General features: G+C 41.3%; 1 protein-coding gene across 1 annotated transcript; it reads left to right on the top strand.

Annotated features, from left to right (window-relative positions):
• Window positions 1-1,028: 1,028 nt before the first annotated feature.
• LOC123732131 (zinc finger protein 436) lies at window positions 1,029-11,608 on the top strand. Its single transcript, XM_045711474.1, has 2 exons — window positions 1,029-1,645; window positions 10,318-11,608. Exons 1-2 carry the CDS (start codon window positions 1,258-1,260, stop codon window positions 10,995-10,997), a joined length of 1,068 nt encoding a protein of 355 aa, XP_045567430.1. The 5' UTR covers window positions 1,029-1,257; the 3' UTR covers window positions 10,998-11,608.
• The last annotated feature ends 6,167 nt before the right edge of the window (window positions 11,609-17,775 follow it).

Genomic DNA, 17,775 nt, shown 5'->3' with positions numbered 1-17,775 from the left:
ATGTTTGACCCAAGTTAAACAATTTAATGGCAATGCTACCAAATACTAATTGAGTGTATGTAAACTTCTGACCCACTGGGAATGTGATGAAAGATATAAAATCTGAAATAAATAATTCTCTCTACTATTATTATGACATTTCACATTCTTAAAATAAAGTGGTCATCCTAACTGATGTAAGACAGGGAATTTTTAGTAGGATTAAATGTCAGGAATTGTGAAAAACGGAGTTTAAATGTATTTGGCTAAGGTGTATGTTAACTTCCGACTTCAACTGTACATCTATGTACTTCCAGAAATGTGCTCTTGTGAGTGGAAGGTGGAAAACACATGTCAGTCAGAACATCAGGAGGGTTTTGACAGCCTTTGACCTTTTATTTAAATGAGTTTGCTTCTTTAGTTTGTTCCCAGTTTAGAACAGAAAACAGGTATACAATAAGTTGGCCTCCATACACCACATTGGTTAGTATTCTTTGTAGTAGACACATCTGTTGGGCTGGTACTGTTACACCGTGTAGGAGCAGTTTGGACCTACTCAGTACTGTTACACCGTGTAGAAGCAGTTTGGACCTACTCAGTGCTGTTACACCGTGTAGGAGCAGTTTGGACCTACTCAGTACTGTTACACCGTGTAGGAGCAGTTTGGACCCACTCAGTACTGTTACACCGTGTAGGAGCAGTTTGGACCTACTCAGTACTGTTACACCGTGTAGGAGCAGTTTGGACCTACTCAGTACTGTTATACCATTTGGACCTAGCTACCTTATTGGATTATTATCTGTTTGTTTGATTGATTTCCTGAATGCAGATGTACAGTAGTATGGTAGGGTGTTTTAAATTCTCACTCATTAAAGATATTCACTAATCAACACATAATATTATATAATAAAATAAATAAAAAATATACCCTTTTGTTTCAAAATAAAATTAAAATTTCCCTTGACTGTTACTTTCCCAGCCAGCAGATGGCGATGTGCCTGTTTCAGGCAATGCTGCCGGTGTGACGTATAATCTAATGGACGGGACGCTTCTTCAACAACAAGAGCGAGTTATTCACCTCGGTAGCTTCTAGCCAACATAGCCGAAAACATTTCAGCTGTTTAAATGCTTTCGTTGTATATTAGCCACTGTATTTTAAACACACTTGTCGTATCTACTAGCTAGTTACGTCATTGAATTTCATATTTACGTTGTTGTTAGTCAGCTAGCTAGGTAACTAGGCTGGGTAAATTAGCAGTAGTGCTAGTCTAGTCACCAATGCTAACTAGCTATCTAGCTAACATCCCGACCATGAGCTCACTAAACGACGCCACCACTTCCAAAGAGGGGATCTGCTGGTTGGAGAAAGAAGCTCTGGGGCTGAACATTGTCGTGAAAGAGGAGAAGGAAGAAGAGGATGTCACAGTAAAAAAAGAAGCCGAGATTGAGGCTGTTACAGTGAAAGAAGAAGAGAAAGAAGTTAGTGTGAAAGAAGAGGAAGACGCGTTCAGAGTGAAAGAGGAGGAGGATGTTACAGTAAAAGAAGAGGAGGAGGTGACTGTCACAGTGAAAGAAGAAGACATTTTTGGAATGAAGGAAGTGGGGGAGATTACTGTCACATTGGAAGAAGAAGAAGAAGAGGAGACAGGAGATCTGATTAACAACCGTGAGTAATATCTTAAAAACAGGGGTACAAACTCTGCAGTTGTTGAGCCGATGTGTGGTTTTAAAGGGGCATTCTACTGAAGTTCTACACTTTAATAGTTCTGTGCTGTAGGAATTGTGAAAGCTACAAAGAGTGGGGGGCGGCCAACAAAACGTTTATGGATCAAATGCTTCCCATTATATTTTTTACAACATTTGTAAACAACTGAATATCTCTTTCTGTGGTGCTTTGCTTGACATCACATTAAAACTAAAATCAACTCATGTCTGACTTCAAATGACGAAGAGGACAGAATAAAGACAAGGAAGGATAGTTTTGATCAGAATGAAATGTATACAATAATAATTTCCACAGGTTATTTAAAAGCTGATGGAGTTAGTTTTGTGCCAACAGAAATAAGGGGTTAAATGTGTGTGCCATAGGGCGGCACACAATTGGCCCAGCGTCGTCCGGGTTAAGGGAGGGTTTGCTTGGGGTAGGCTGTCATTGTAAAATAAGAATGTGTTCTTAACTGGCTTGCATAGTTAAACATTTCTTTTTGCAAATTGCTAAATGATCCATGGCATAACCATCTTAAAACAATTCCATATGTTAGCTCAGTCAATTCTTAATCTAATAGCTAAATGATCAACAGCATAACCATCTTAAAACAAGTCCATATGTTAGCTCAGTCTAAAAGCACCAACATTCCTAATGTTGGAAATTATGGAGAAATGACCATTTCTGTCTAACAGTTACACTGTTTCTTTTCTTAACCTTTTGTAACACAAGTTGATGTTTTAAATTCCCCAAAATAAGCATATATTAAAACATTTGTACACGTTTTTTTGTCAAATTTTGTGTTTACAAATATGTTTTTCATGTTTTGAATAGTTATTTTGATATATTTCATCTATTCCATGTTATTCATTCAAAAGTTTCTGTGATAGGCTGAGAAATTGGCAATCGAGCTAATCTGACGACCTAAAATAGCCACTGATAAGGAACGCTATGTACTCTGGAACTCAACTCCGTTATGTCATGTCCTAAGTGTAAAACGAACAGTAACTCCATGATTCATGCCTTCTGGGAGTGCTATAAAGTCCCAAAATTATGGGCGAGAGTTAGAAAGTTGTCTGTCAGAAGTTTTACAATATGTGCAACTTTTAATCCGTTTATCTTCATATTTCAAGATATGGCAAATGGGGGTGCGGTGAGATACCCAATGGGCTGAGTCGTACTTTTCTCCTCAATCATTTTGAAAAATGTTTGTTTAAAAACTGGAAATCAAATTACCCTCCATCGTTAAGACAGTGGATGAATTCATTTAAAAAAAACTGAGATCCATCCGAAAAGGCCCGTGAGAAACAGAGCCAAACAGACCCGTGCTGGTTCGGATCCGAGAGACCCGTTCAGATCTGAGTAGAGAAAGAGAGAGAGAAATAAACCTCCCACTGGGTGATGCCAGGGCAATGAATATAGACCTATAGGCTTAGGAGTCCACTGTGTGGTATTAATAGGAGTCCACTGTGTGGTATTAATAGGAGTCCACTGTGTGGTATTAATAGGAGTCCACTGTGTGGTATTAATAGGAGTCCACTGTGTGGTATTAATAGGAGTCCACTGTGTGGTATTAATAGGAGTCCACTGTCTGGTATTAATAGGATTAGGAGTCCACTGTGTGGTATTAATAGGATTAGGAGTCCACTCTATGATATTAACAGATATAGGTGTACAGATAGGCTACTACTTTTAGGTTACTAGTGTTATAGATATAGGTGTCCAGAAGGAGTTAAATAAATAAATACCATTTTATTACATTTGCTGCAATTTTGTTTAATACTGTTGAGACATTTTCTGCCGTGTTTGACTGGTACATAAGGGGTTAAGATGGGGTTTGAATGTTAGATAAAGGGTTAAGATGGGGCTAGAATGGTACATTAGGGGTTAAGATGGGGCTAGAATAGTACATAAGGGGTTAAGATGGGGCTAGAATGGTATGCAACAAGTGTTTTGTTTAATTCTGTTTTCTTTGGCATAATTAAGTTACTGTTGTGTTTTCTGCAACATAATGTAATTACCAGTAGGCCTAGTGCGAGATGCTAAACTTAATTTAATGACAGATGCTAAACTTAATTTAATGCCACAATATAACAACCTGTTCATATTTTCCCCATAAACAATGACTTGACTCAGGCCTACGTTTGATATTACCCTAATAAAGTTAAGAAACTTTTGTTTAGGTTTGGTGTGGATATTATTGGGCTTAGCTATGGTTTGGTGTGGATATTATTGAGTTTAGCTATGGTTTGGTGTGGATATTATTGGGTTTAGCTATGGTTTGGTGTGGATATAATTGGGCTTAGCTATGGTTTGGTGTGGATATTATTGGGTTTAGCTATGGTTTGGTGTGGATATAATTGGGTTTAGCTATGGTTTGGTGTGGATATTATTGGGCTTAGCTATGGTTTGGTGTGGATATTATTGGGCTTAGCTATGGTTTGTTGTGGATATTATAGGGTTTAGCTATGGTTTGGTGTGGATATTATTGGGTTTAGCGATGGTTTGGTGTGGATATTATTGGGCTTAGCGATGGTTTGGTGTGGATATTATTGGGCTTAGCGATGGTTTGGTGTGGATATTATTGGGCTTAGCTATGGTTTGGTGTGGATATAATTGGGTTTAGCTATGGTTTGGTGTGGATATTATTGGGCTTAGCTATGGTTTGGTGTGGATATTATTGAGTTTAGCTATGGTTTGGTGTGGATATAATTGGGTTTAGCTATGGTTTGGTGTGGATATTATTGGGTTTAGCTATGGTTTGGTGTGGATATTATTGGGTTTAGCTATGGTTTGGTGTGGATATAATTGGGTTTAGCTATGGTTTGGTGTGGATATTATTGGGCTTAGCTATGATTTGGTGTGGATATTATTGGGCTTAGCTATGGTTTGGTGTGGATATTATTGGGTTTAGCTATGGTTTGGTGTGGATATTATTGGGTTTAGCTATGGTTTGGTGTGGATATTATTGGGTTTAGCTATGGTTTGGTGTGGATATTATTGGGCTTAGCTATGGTTTGCTGTGGATATTATTGGGTTTAGCTATGGTTTGGTGTGGATATTATTGGGTTTAGCTTTGCATTCCAACTGACTCTGACAGTTGAACTTCAGATGAGGAAAAATATTTTAGGCCAACCAGAGTTACTCCTTTAATCTAACAATATAATGCCTATCTTTATAACAGTAACCTAGTTACCAATCAGCCACGGCTCCATTCTCTCTCTCCTCAGCAGCCTGAACCAGTTTCATCTGGACATAAAGCTTTACTCTTATTGTGTTGCAATTGGCTGACACAGATACGAATCTCACACTTTTCTCTGGACTGGTCCAATCAGGTCCAGTTGGTAAATACATTTTAATTGTACATACCCCAAGACTCGTAGAAATTATATCAGACCCGACTCAGATCGTGCAGACCTCGAGCACCAACTCCTCTGCTAAGTACAAATGAACAGCCATGCTAGCCCAATGACGACATGTGCAGCGACTAGCTAGCATGTCCAGCATTCACAAATCAACAGATACAAAGTTAATGGCTGAAATTAATACATATCACGGTGGGAGACCATTATAAAACACTGTCAGTGACCATATTAACATATAAACTCAGCAAAAAAAGAAACGTCCCTTTTTCAGGACCCTGTCTTTCAAAGATAATTCGTAAAAATCCAAATAACTTCACAGATCTTCATTGTAAAGGGTTTAAACACTGTTTCCCATGCTAGTTCAATGAACCATAAACAATTAATGAACATGCACCTGTGGAACGGTCGTTAAAACCTCTTGAGGATACCGTAGGATAGGGGGCGCCACAGCGCATTTTGAAAAAAAATCGTTCCCATTTTCAACGGCCTACTAATCAAACTCAGAAGATAGGGCATGCATATACTTATTATATATGGATAGAAAACACTCTAAAGTTTCTAAAACTGTTTGAATGCTGTCTGTGAGTATAACAGAACTCAAATGGCAGTCAAAACCCCGAGACCGATTGAAACAGGAAGTGGAATTCTGAATTGTGGACTTGACTTCTCATCTTTCCTTATTAATCACACCGTTAACCATGGTTCAGTGAGCACTTCCTATTGCTTCCACTAGATGTCGCCAGTCCTTTCACAGTGGTTTGAGCCTTATAGAGTCAAAACTCAGTGAATGACACGAGTTTGAAATTGGTCACAGGGGATGGGCCATCACCATTATGACGCCGGCGGCCATGTCTGCCCCCACCTTTGGATACGGTTTTAAAGGCCATGACATCATCCCCCTCGAATCTTATTGGCTCTCTTGGTGTTAGAGGCCCTGAAGATTTATTTTATACAACGTTTGACATGTTTGAACGAACCTACATGCGCGAGCATTGCATTTATTATGAACTTCAGAGCTGCGCTTGGAGAGAGCCATAGGACGCGCTACCAACATCAGGCTAATGGAACGTGAAGTATGGACTTTTTGACCGAAAATACATCTGTTGTGGACCTGGGATGCTTTCTGATGAAGACAACTAAAGGTAGGCGATTATTGACAATATTATAGAAGATAAGACGTGACATGAGATTCTTTCCAAGATGGCGCCGAGCTCTGTATATTAGCTAATTTTCTGAGTATCGCATCTCCTTTTATCGCAAAGTGTGATTACCCAGTAAAGTTAATTTAAAATCTGGTATGACGGGTGTTCTCAAGAGATATTCATCTATAAATGTTAGATTGACAATATACATTTAAAAAATCGTTATAGTATAGTAATTTAGGGAAATGCAGCATTGTTTACCGGGACGCTTTTGAGGGGAAATAATGAAGTCAACGTCAGACAGAGATGTAAAATGCTGTTTTTATATATAAATATGACCTTTATTGAACAAAAGAATGCATGCATTGTATAACATGATGTCCTAGGGGTGCCATCTGATGAAGTTTGTAAAAGGTTAGTGCTGCATTTAGCTGTTTTTTGATTATATGTGATGCAAGTGGTTGGTCGGAAAATGGCTATGAAGCTGCTTTTTACGATGGACTCATCTAATATAATCTAATGATTTGCTTTTCCTGTAAAACCTTTTTGAAATCGGACGACGTGGGTCGATTCAGGAGAGGTGTATCTATAAAAAAAAAAAATATATATATATATATATTTTTTTAAATTATGATATTTTTTTAATGCTAATTGGCGATATGATTTTTCGCTGGATTTTGATCCCGCTAACGGGATCAGACGCTGAAGAGACACTTACAGCTTACAGAAGGTAGGCAATTAAGGTCACAGTTATGAAAACTTAGGACACTGAAGAGGCCTTACTACTGACTCTGAAAAACACCAAAACAAAGATGCCCAGGGTCCCTGCTCATTTGCGTGAACGTGCCTTAGGCATGGTGCAAGGAGGCATGAGGAATGCAGATGTGGCGAGGGCAATAAATTGTAATGTCCGTACTGTGAGACGCCTAAGACAGCGCTACAGGGAGACAGGACGGACAGCTGATCGTCCTCGTAGTGGCAGGCCACATGTAACAACATCTGCACAGGATCGGTACATCCGAACATCCCACCTGCGGGACAGGTACAGGATGGCAACAACTGCCCGAGTTACACCAGGAACACACAATCCCTCCATCAGTGCTTAAATTGCCGGCAATAGGCTGAGAGAGGCTGGACTGAGGGCTTGTAGGCCTGTTGTAAGGCAGGTCCTAACCAGACATCACCGGCAACAACGTCGCCTATGGGCACAAACCCACCGTCGCTGGACCAGGCAGGACTGGCAGAAAGTGCTCTTCGCTGACGAGTCCCGCGACTTGTCTCACCAGGGGTGATAGTCGGATTTGTGTTTATCGTCGAACGAATGAGCGTTACACCGAGGCCTGTACTCTGGAGCGGGATCGATTTTTGGGGGTGGAGGGTCCGTCATGGTCTGGGGCGGTGTGTCACAGCATCATCGGACTGAACTTGTTGTCATTGCAGGCAATCTCAATGCTGTGCATTACAGGGAAGACATCCTCCTCCCTCATGTGGTACCCTTCCTGCAGGCTCATCCTGACATGACCCTCCAGCATGACAATGCCACCAGCCATACTGCTCGTGATTTCCTGCAAGACAGGAATGTCAGTGTTCTGCCATGGCCAGCGAAGAGCCCGGATCTCAATCCCATTGAGCACATCTGGGACCTGTTGGATCGGAGTGAGGGCTAGGGTCATTCCCCCCAGAAATGTCCGGGAACTTGCAGGTGCCTTGGTGGAAGATTGGGGTAACGTCTCACTGCAAGAACTGGCAAATCTGGTGCAGTCCATGAGGAGATGCACTGCAGTACTTAATGCAGCTGGTGGCCAGACCAGATACTGACTGTTACTTTTGATTTTGACCCCCACTTTGTTCAGGGACACATTATTCAATTTCTGTTAGTCACATGTCTGTGGAACTTGTTCAGTTTATGTCTCAGTTGTTGAATCTTGTTATGTTCATACAAATATTTACACGTTAAGTTTGCTGAAAATAAACACAGTTGACAGTGAGAGGGCGTTTCTTTTTTTTGCTGATTTTAGGATTATGATTATCATGGGACAATTTTGCACCTCTTCCACATGGGTACAGTAGACAGGGAAGAGGTAAGGGGGGCAGGATGTTTATGAGGGGGAATGCCGAAGGAGAAGGAAGTGTGCGACATTAAACAGGGCACTGACAACAACAAAAGGAATGTACACTGACATCAGGCATGGAACTATTCCGATTCTGGAACTACTGACATCAGGCATGGAACTATTCCGATTCTGGAACTACTGACATCAGGCATGGAACTATTCACATTCTGGAACTACTGACATCAGGCATGGAACTATTCACATTCTGGAACTACTGACATCAGGCATGGAACTATTCACATTCTGGAACTACTGACATCAGGCATGGAACTATTCACATTCTGGAACATTCAATACATTTATATTCAACAAACCAAAATATCTACTAATACGTTCTTTCTGATACCAAAATGGCTGTAATAATCCTGTTTACATGGACACATCTGAATTCAGTCTACCTGATAGCATTGATAAATGCAGAAAATCACCTTTTCAAAATGAAACTTCTACCACAGCGACCATGTTATTTTTGTGAAGCATAATGTTTTTATGTGAAAATGATTAATATGGATACATTCTGAACTCACTTCACTCGTGCTAATTGGTGTGTACGCAGAATAAGGTCCTAATAATTATCAAGTTTGCCTTAGACTGGGGTGGCAGGTAGACTGGTGGTTAGAGCGTTGGGTCAGTAACCGAAAGGTTGCAAGATCAAATCCCCGAGCTGACAAGGTAAATATCTGTCGTTCTGCCCTTGAACAAGGCAGTTAACCCACTGTTCCTAGGCCGTCATTGAAAATAAGAATTTGTTCTTAACAGACTTGCCTAGTTAAATAAAAGGTTAAATAAGTTTTTTAAAAATAGACCGCTGCGCCACTCAGGATACCAGGTGTTTTAATCGGCTTATGCTTACTTTGATTTCGACCTTATTGCCGATTTTAAGATAAGCAGAGTAAGGTGTTTACTTGTTATTATTTGTGTGCATGTAAACATACTCATTGATGGTAAAACAAACTCAAAAAGGGCATGCAAATGATGAGGGTAAAATGGTGAAATAAACTGTAAATCTAAAGGTGTAAATCGTGCTATGAAGAACTGTCTTTATCCATCTTCCAATAGACTCCTATCACCTGTTCTAATCACTGTTCAACTGAAACCCAAGCGTAACCCCTTATGTACCATTCTAGCCCCATCTTAACCCCTTATGTACCATTCTAGACCCATCTTAACCCCTTATGTACCATTCTAGACCCATCTTAACCCCTTACGTACCATTCTAACCCCATCTTAACTTAACCCCTTATGTACCATTCTAGTAGCAAACCAACAATTGGCCACTAGGCGTCATTATAGCAAGTAAAGGGAGATTACATAAAACATTTCTATTCAATAATAAATCCCCCAAATAAGTTCTATTCATATTTTATTTTACATACAAAATGGCTCAGTTGCAGAGGTCGGAGAGACAGATACCAAGGATTATACAAGATGCTTTTTTCCAGTGGAGATTAGTTGATGAATTACCTGGCTGGGCTGTGGGACAGTGGACATTAGTTTATGAATTTCCTGGGAGGGCTATGACACAGTGGAGATTAGTTTATGAATTTCCTGGGAGGGCTGTAGGATTGATTCAAATGGAACTGTTAACAGCCAACATTACCCGGGTAGTATTGTGAATAACTAATGGCTATTAACCAATTGATATCCAGGATCCAAATGTAAAGTTTAATAATGAGGGATCTAGTAATCAAATCAGATTTAATTTGTCACATGCTCCGAATACAACAGGAATACAAAGCAGTTTTAAGAAAAATAAGAGTTAAGTAACAAATAGATAAATAAAAATAACTAATAATTAAAGAGCAGCAGTAGACGGTGGCAGAAACATTATGTACAAACTAAGTTACAAATAACGTGAAAAACACGCACAATTGGTTAAGAGCCTGTAAAACGGCAGCCATCTCCTCCCGCGCCACTATATATTACAACAGGGTAATGGATTAAACCTCATAGGAAGAGCAGGAGATTTCATTCAGGTCTCTCTGTTTAACTAAATACTCTGTCTTTGGCAGGAGAGAGACCAGACTCTCACTCTGACAGAGGGAAGAAGAGTCCTTCAGGAGAACCAGACCCAGAGACGCCAAAACCAGTGAGACGACACCACTGCTCCCAGTGTAATTTGAGTTATAAGTTTTTATGGAAACTGAAACAGCATGAGAGGACACACATAGGGGAGAAGCCACACCACTGCTCCCAGTGTGGAAAGAGTTTTACCCTGTTAGGGAACCTGAAAAAGCATAAAGGAATACACACAGGAGAAAAGCCTTTCCAATGTTCCCAGTGTGGAAAGAGATTTTCACGATCACAGGAACGAAAATCACATGAGATGAAACACACAGGTGATAAACCACACCACTGCTCCCATTGTGGAAAGAGTTTTACCCAGTTAGGGAGCCTGAACAAACACAAGAGAATACACACCGGAGAAAAGCCTTACCACTGCTCCCAGTGTGGAAAGAGTTTTATACAGTTAGGGAACCTGAACAACCATAATATAATACACACAGAAGAAAAGCCTTTCCAATGTTTCTACTGTGGAAAGAGATTTTCAAGATCACAGGACCTAAAATCACATGAGATGATACACACAGGGGAGAAACCACACCACTGCTCCCATTGTGCAAAGAGTTTTACCCAGTTAGGAAGCCTGAACAAACATAAGAAGAGAATACACTCTGGAGAGAAATCTTAACACACTTTGCTGGACAGAGGACCTCAACTCACATGACAGAATAGAGAGGCTGTGTTCTGACTTATGTTTTTGAGGTTGTTTTTAAATAAATGTTGATATGAAAAATATGATTTGGATATTTTAAAATTACAATTATTAAATATATTAGTAGAATGTGCATTTCTTGATTTTAACCTAGAAATGTTATGAATTTAGATGTGTTTCATTGAGTTAAATTGTGTAGTAGTCTTCACGCTAAAGGTGTATGAACATTTGATGACGTTGTTCTGATAACGTTGACAATTTTTGGACATGAAGAACACTCACTTCCTCATCAATGTTCCCATCAGTATTATTCCACCATGTCAGAGAAAACACAGGTGCTGATTTGATTAATGGAACATATTGTTGTCTGAATATAAATATAATGTGGAACGGCACTAGTGGACATTCATTATATACATCTGTGTATTGTTACATGTAGGACCATTATAGACCTAGGTGCTTTTTTGTTGATATACATGTTTGTTTGACTGAATTAATCAGAAATTGCCTAATGTGCATATGTGTAGTAAATGTTAAGTTTGTTTTCAACTCAACTAACTCATTAAAAATATTCACTAATCAATCAACATGTTTCTCTTTATACATCTCACTGCTTCTTGACACACTGCTCACTTAATCCGGAAGCCAGCCACACCAATGTGTCTTAGGAAACACAGTACACAGCAACTAAAATCACATGAGAGGACACAGCCGGGGAGAAACCTTACCATTGCTCCCTGTGTGGAAAGGATTTTTCATATTTAGGGAGCCTGAACAAACATAAGAAGAGAATACACTCTGCAGTGAAGCCTTACTCATGTTCCCATTGCCTAATGAAGAATAGGCCTGTTTTGTTTTTTTCCTCTGGAGACATGATTATGTCTAAAATCAGATCATTTTAAAATGTATTTTGTTTTGATTCTACACTTTGATAGATTGGATACATGTTAGAACCCTTAGATGTTCATGATATGATTTAGATATTTTAAAATGTAAATTAGTAATTGGATGAATATAGTGTGTATTTCTTGATTCTAACCTTGAATCCTCAAGAAATGTAGTTGTTTTGGTTTCATTTAGTTAATTTGTGTTCTAGTCTCCAAGCTAAAGATGTATGAAAATGTGTTGATTTTCTGATAACATTGATAAGTTGTTGTCATGAAGAACATTCCCGACCTCTTCAATGTTCCCATCAGTATTATTCCCCCATGTTAGAGAAAACACAGGTCCTTATCAAATCAAGTCAAATAAATGTTTATTTGTCACATGTGCCGAATACAACAGGTGTAGGTAGACCTTACAGTGAAATGCTTACTTACAAGCCCTTAACCAACAATGCAGTTTTAAGAAAAATACAAAAAGAACAAAGTAACAAATAATTAAAGAGCAGTAGTAAAATAACAATAGCGAGGCTTTATACAGGGGATACTGGTACAGAGTCAATGTGGAGACTATATACAGGGGGCACTGGTACAGAGTCAATGTGGAGACTATATACAGGGGGTACCGGGAGAGAGCCTTTGTGCAGGGGCACCGGTTAGTCGAGGTAATTGAGGTAATATGTACATGTACAGTGAGGGGGGAAAGTATTTGATCCCCTGCTGATTTTGTATGTTTGCCCACTGACAAAGAAATGATCAGTCTATAATTTTAATGGTTGGTTTGTTTATTTGAACAGTGAGAGACAGAATAACAACAAAAAATCCAGAAAAACGCATGTAAACATTTTTATAAATTGATTTGCATTTTAATGAGGGAAATAAGTATTTGACCCCCTCTCAATCAGAAAGATTTCTGGCTCCCAGGTGTCTTTTATACAGGTGACGAGCTGAGATTAGGAGCACACTCTTAAAGGGAGTGCTCCTAATCAGTTTGTTACCTGTATAAAAGACACCTGTCCACAGAAGCAATCAATCAATCAGATTCCAAACTCTCCACCATGGCCAAGACCAAAGAGCTCTCCAAGGATGTCAGCGACAAGATTGTAGACCTACACAAGGCTGGAATGGCCTACAAGACCATCGCCAAGCAGCTTGGTGAGAAGGTGACAACAGTTGGTGCGATTATTCGCAAATGGAAGAAACACAAAAGAACTGTCAATCAATCTCGGCCTGGAGCTCCATGCAAGATCTCACCTTGTGGAGTTGCAATGATCATGAGAACGGTGAAGAATCAGCCCAGAACTACACGGGAGGATCTTGTCAATGATCTCAAGGCAGCTGGGACCATAGTCACCAAGAAAACAATTGGTAACACACTACGCCGTGAAGGACTGAAATCCTGCAGCGCCCGCAAGGTCCCCCTGCTCAAGAAAGCACATATACATGCCCATCTGAAGTTTGCCAATGAACATCTGAATGATTCAGAGGACAACTGGGTGAAAGTGTTGTGGTCAGATGAGACCAAAATGGAGCTCTTTGGCATCAACTCAACTCGCCGTGTTTGGAGGAGGAGGAATGCTGCCTATGACCCCAGGAACACCATCTCCACCGTCAAACATGGAGGTGGAAACATTATGCTTTGGGGGTGTTTTTCTGCTAAGGGGACAGGACAACTTCACCGCATCAAAGGGACGATGGACGGGGCCATGTACCGTCAAATCTTGGGTGAGAACCTCCTTCCCTCAGCCAGGGCATTGAAAATGGGTCGTGGATGGGTATTCCAGCATGCCAATGACCCAAAAGACACGGCCAAGGCAACAAAGGACTGGCTCAAGAAGAAGCACATTAATATCCTGGAGTGGCCTAACCAGTCTCCAGACCTTAATCCCATAGAAAATCTGTGGAGGGAGCTGAAGGTTCGAGTTGCCAAACGTCAGCCTCGAAACCTTAATGACTTGGAGAAGATCTGCAAAGAGGAGTGGGACAAAATCCGTCCTGAGATGTGTGCAAACCTGGTGGCCAACTACAAGAAACGTCTGACCTCTGTGATTACCAACAAGGGTTTTGCCACCAAGTACTAAGTCATGTTTTGCAGAGGGGTCAAATACTTTTTTCCCTCATTAAAATGCAAATAATTTTATAACATTTTTGACATGCGTTTTTCTGGATTTTTTTGTTGTTATTCTGTCTCTCACTGTTCAAGTAAACCTACCATTAAAATTATAGACTGATCATTTCTTTGTCAGTTGGCAAACGTACATAATCAGCAGGGGATCAAATACTTTTTTCCCTCGCTGTAGGTAGAGTTATTAAAGTGACTATGCATCGATAAGAACAGAGTTGCAGCAGTGTAAAAGGGGGGCAATGCAAATAGTCTGGGTAGCCATTTGATTAGATGGTCAGGAGTCTTATGGCTTGGGGGTAGAAACTGTTTAAAAGCCTCTTGGACCTAGACTTGGCGCTCCAGTACTGCTTGCCGTGTGGTAGCAGAGAGAATCGTCTATGACTAAGGTGGCTGGAGTCTTTGACAATTTCTAGGACCTTCCCCTGACACCGCCTGGTATATAAGTCCTGGATGGCAGGAAGCTTGGCCCCAGTGATGTACTGCACCGTACGCACTACCCTCTGTAGTGCCTTGCGGTCGGAGGCCAAGCAGTTGCCATACCAGGCAGTGATGCAACCCGTAAGGATGCTCTCAATGGTACAGTTGTAGAACCTTTTGAGGATCCATGCCAAATATTTTCAGTCTCCTGAGGGGGAATAGGTTTTGTTGTGCCCTCTTCACGACTGTCTTGGTGTGCTTGGACCATGTTAGTTTGTTTGTGATGTGGACGCCAAGGAACTTGAAGCTCTCAACCTGCTCCACTAAAGTCCCGTCAATGAGAATGGGGGCGTGCTCAGTCCTCTTTTTCCTGTAGTCCACAATCATCTCCTTCGTCTTGATCACGTTGAGGGAGAGGTTGTTGTCCTTGCACCACACGGTCAGGTCTCTGACCCCCTCCCTATAGGCTGTCTCGTCGTTGTTGATGATCAGGCCTACCACTGTTGTGTCATTGGCAAACTTAATGATGGTGTTGGAGTCGTGCCTGGCCGTGCAGTCATGAGTGAACAGGTAGTACAGGAGGGGACTGAGCACGCACCCCTGATGGGCCCCCATGTTGAGGATCAGCGTGGAGGATGTGTTGTTACCTACCCTTACCACCTGGGGGCGGCCCGTCAGGAAGTCCAGGATCCAGTTGCAGAGGGATGTGTTTAGTCCCAGGGTCCTTTGCTTATTGATGAGCTTTGAGGTCACTATGGTTTTGAATGCTGAGCTGTAGTCAATGAACAGCATTCTCACATAGGTGTTCCTTTTGTCCAGGTATGAAAGGGCAGTGTGGAGTGCAATAGAGATTGCATCATCTATGGATCTGCTGGGGCGGTATGCAAATTGGAGTGGGTCTAGGGTTTCTTGAATAATGGTGTTGATGTGAGCCATGACCAGCCTTTCAAAGCACTTCATGGCTACAGACCGTGAGTGCTACGGGTCGGTAGTCATTTAGGCAGGTTACCTTAGTGTTCTTGGGCATAGGGACTATGGTGGTCTGCTTGAAACATGTTGGTATTACAGACTCAGTCAGGGACTGGTTGAAAATGTCAGTGAAGACACTTGCCAGTTGGTCAGCGCATGCTTAGTGTACACGTCCTGGTAACCCGTCTAGCCCTGCGGCCTTGTGAATGTTGACCTGTTCAAAGGTCTTACTCACATCGGCTGCGGAGAGCGTATTCACACAGTCGTCCGGAACAGCTGATGCTGTCATGCATGTTTCAGTGTTACTTGCCTCGAAGCGATCATAGAAGTTATTTAGCTCATCTGGTAGTCTCGTGTCAGTGGGCAGCTCTCGGCTGTGCTTCCCTTTGTAGCCTGTAATAGTTTGCAAGCCCTGCCACATCCGACAAGCGTTGGAGCAGGTGAAGTAAGATTCGACCTTAGTCCTGTATCGATGCTTTGCCTGTTTGATGGTTTGTCGGAGAGCATTACGGGATTTTTTATAAGCTTCCGGGTTAGAGTCCCGCTCCTTGAAAGCGGCAGCTCAGTGCGAATGTTGCCTGTAATTCATGGCTTCTAGTTGGGGTATGCATGTACAGTCACTGTGGGGACGACGTCATCAATACACTTATTGATGAAGCCAGTGACTGATGTGGTGTACTCCTCAATGCCATCGGAAGAATCCTGGAACATATTCCAGTCTGTTCTAGGAAAACAGTCCTGTAGCTTAGCATCTGCTTCATCTGACCACTTTCTTATTGACTGAGTCACTGGTGCTTCCTGCTTTAGTTTTTGCTTGTAAGCAGGTATCAGGAGGATATAATTATGGTCAGATTTGCCAAATGGAGGGTGAGGGAGAGCATTGTACGCGTCGCTATATTTGGAGTAAAGGTGGACTAGAGTTTTTTTCCCCCCTCTGGTTCCACATTTAACATGCTGGCAGAAATTAGGTAAAACGTATTTGAGTTTCCCTGCATTAAAGTCCCCGGCCACTTGGAGCGCCACCTCTGGATGATCATTTTTCTGTTTGCTTATGACCTTATACAGCTCATTGAGTGCGGTCTTAGTGCCAGCATCGGTTTGCGGTGGTAAATAGTTAGCTACGAAGAATATAGATGAAAACTATCTAGGTAGATAGTGTAGTCTACAGCTTATCATGAGATACTCTACCTCAGGCGAGCAAACCTTGAGACTTCCTTAGATATCGTGCACCCAGCTGTTGTTTACAAATATACATAGATCGCCACCCCTTGTCTTACCAGAGGCTGCTGTTCTATCCTGCCGATACAGTGTATCCCGCCAGCAGTATGTTATTCATGTCGTCGTTCAGTCACGACTCGGTGAAACATAAGATATTACAGTTTTTAATGTCCTGTTGGTAGGATATACGTGCTTGTAGTTCGTCCACTTTATTATCAAGTGATTGTACGTTGGCCAATAGTACCGATGGCAAAGGCAGATTAGCCACTCGTCGCCGGATCCTCACAAGGCACCCCGATCTGCTTCCGCGAAACCTCCGAGTAACAATTAAACAATTAGTAACAATTAAACATAGTTAGTTTGATAAAATAAGTAACAGTCATCAGATTAATGATAGTCACATCACAACAATTTTTATCTGAATAAGAAGAAAATGAATATTTTTAACTGTGTTAGCCACTAGTGGACATTGATTATGTACATGTACATCTATGTACTTACAGAAATGAGCTCTTCTGAGCGGGTGATTGGATGGCTGGAAGGTAGACAACACAAGACAACGTGTCAGTCAGAACATCAGGAGAGCTCTTCTGAGTGGGTGAATGGATGGCTGGAAGGTAGACAACACAACATGTCAGTCAGAACATCAGGAGAGGTCTCTTCTGAGTGGGTGAATGGATGGCTGGAAGGTAGATAACACAACATGTCAGTCAGAACATCACTAGAGGTCTTCTGAGTGGGTGAATGGATGGCTGGAAGGTAGACAACACAACATGTCAGTCAGAACATCAGGAGTATTTTTCCAGGTTAGGACAGATGTTTCTACTACAGTGAATATTAACCAATGAGGTGGGTCTTTCCACATCCTACCAACCCAACAGATGTTTTTACTACAGTGAATATTTACCAATGAGGTGGGTCTTTCTACATTCTACCAACCCGACAAATGTTTCTACAACTGGGATTACTAACCAATGAGGTGGGTCGTTCCACATCCTACCAACCCAACAGATGTCTACTACAGTAAGTATTAACCAAAATTGAAACTTCCCTCGACTGTGTTACCCTTCCAGCCAGCAGATGGCGATGTGCCTGTTTCAGGCAATGCTGCCAGTGTGACGTATAATCTAATGGACGGGACGCT

The sequence above is a fragment of the Salmo salar genome, chromosome ssa02 (genome assembly GCF_905237065.1).
Source record: "Salmo salar chromosome ssa02, Ssal_v3.1, whole genome shotgun sequence".
Lineage (NCBI taxonomy): Eukaryota > Metazoa > Chordata > Actinopteri > Salmoniformes > Salmonidae > Salmo > Salmo salar.
The sequence above is the reverse complement of the archived record's forward strand: the minus strand, read 5'-3'. Positions and strand labels throughout refer to the sequence as shown.

Excerpts from the sequence above, each read along its gene's own strand:
- LOC123732131 (XM_045711474.1), top strand. The coding sequence starts at position 1,258 with ATGCTAACTAGCTATCTAGCTAACATCCCGACCATGAGCTCACTAAAC. Across the intron at positions 1,646-10,317 it reads AGGAGATCTGATTAACAACC|GAGAGAGACCAGACTCTCAC; the intron begins GTGAGTAATATC and ends TGTCTTTGGCAG.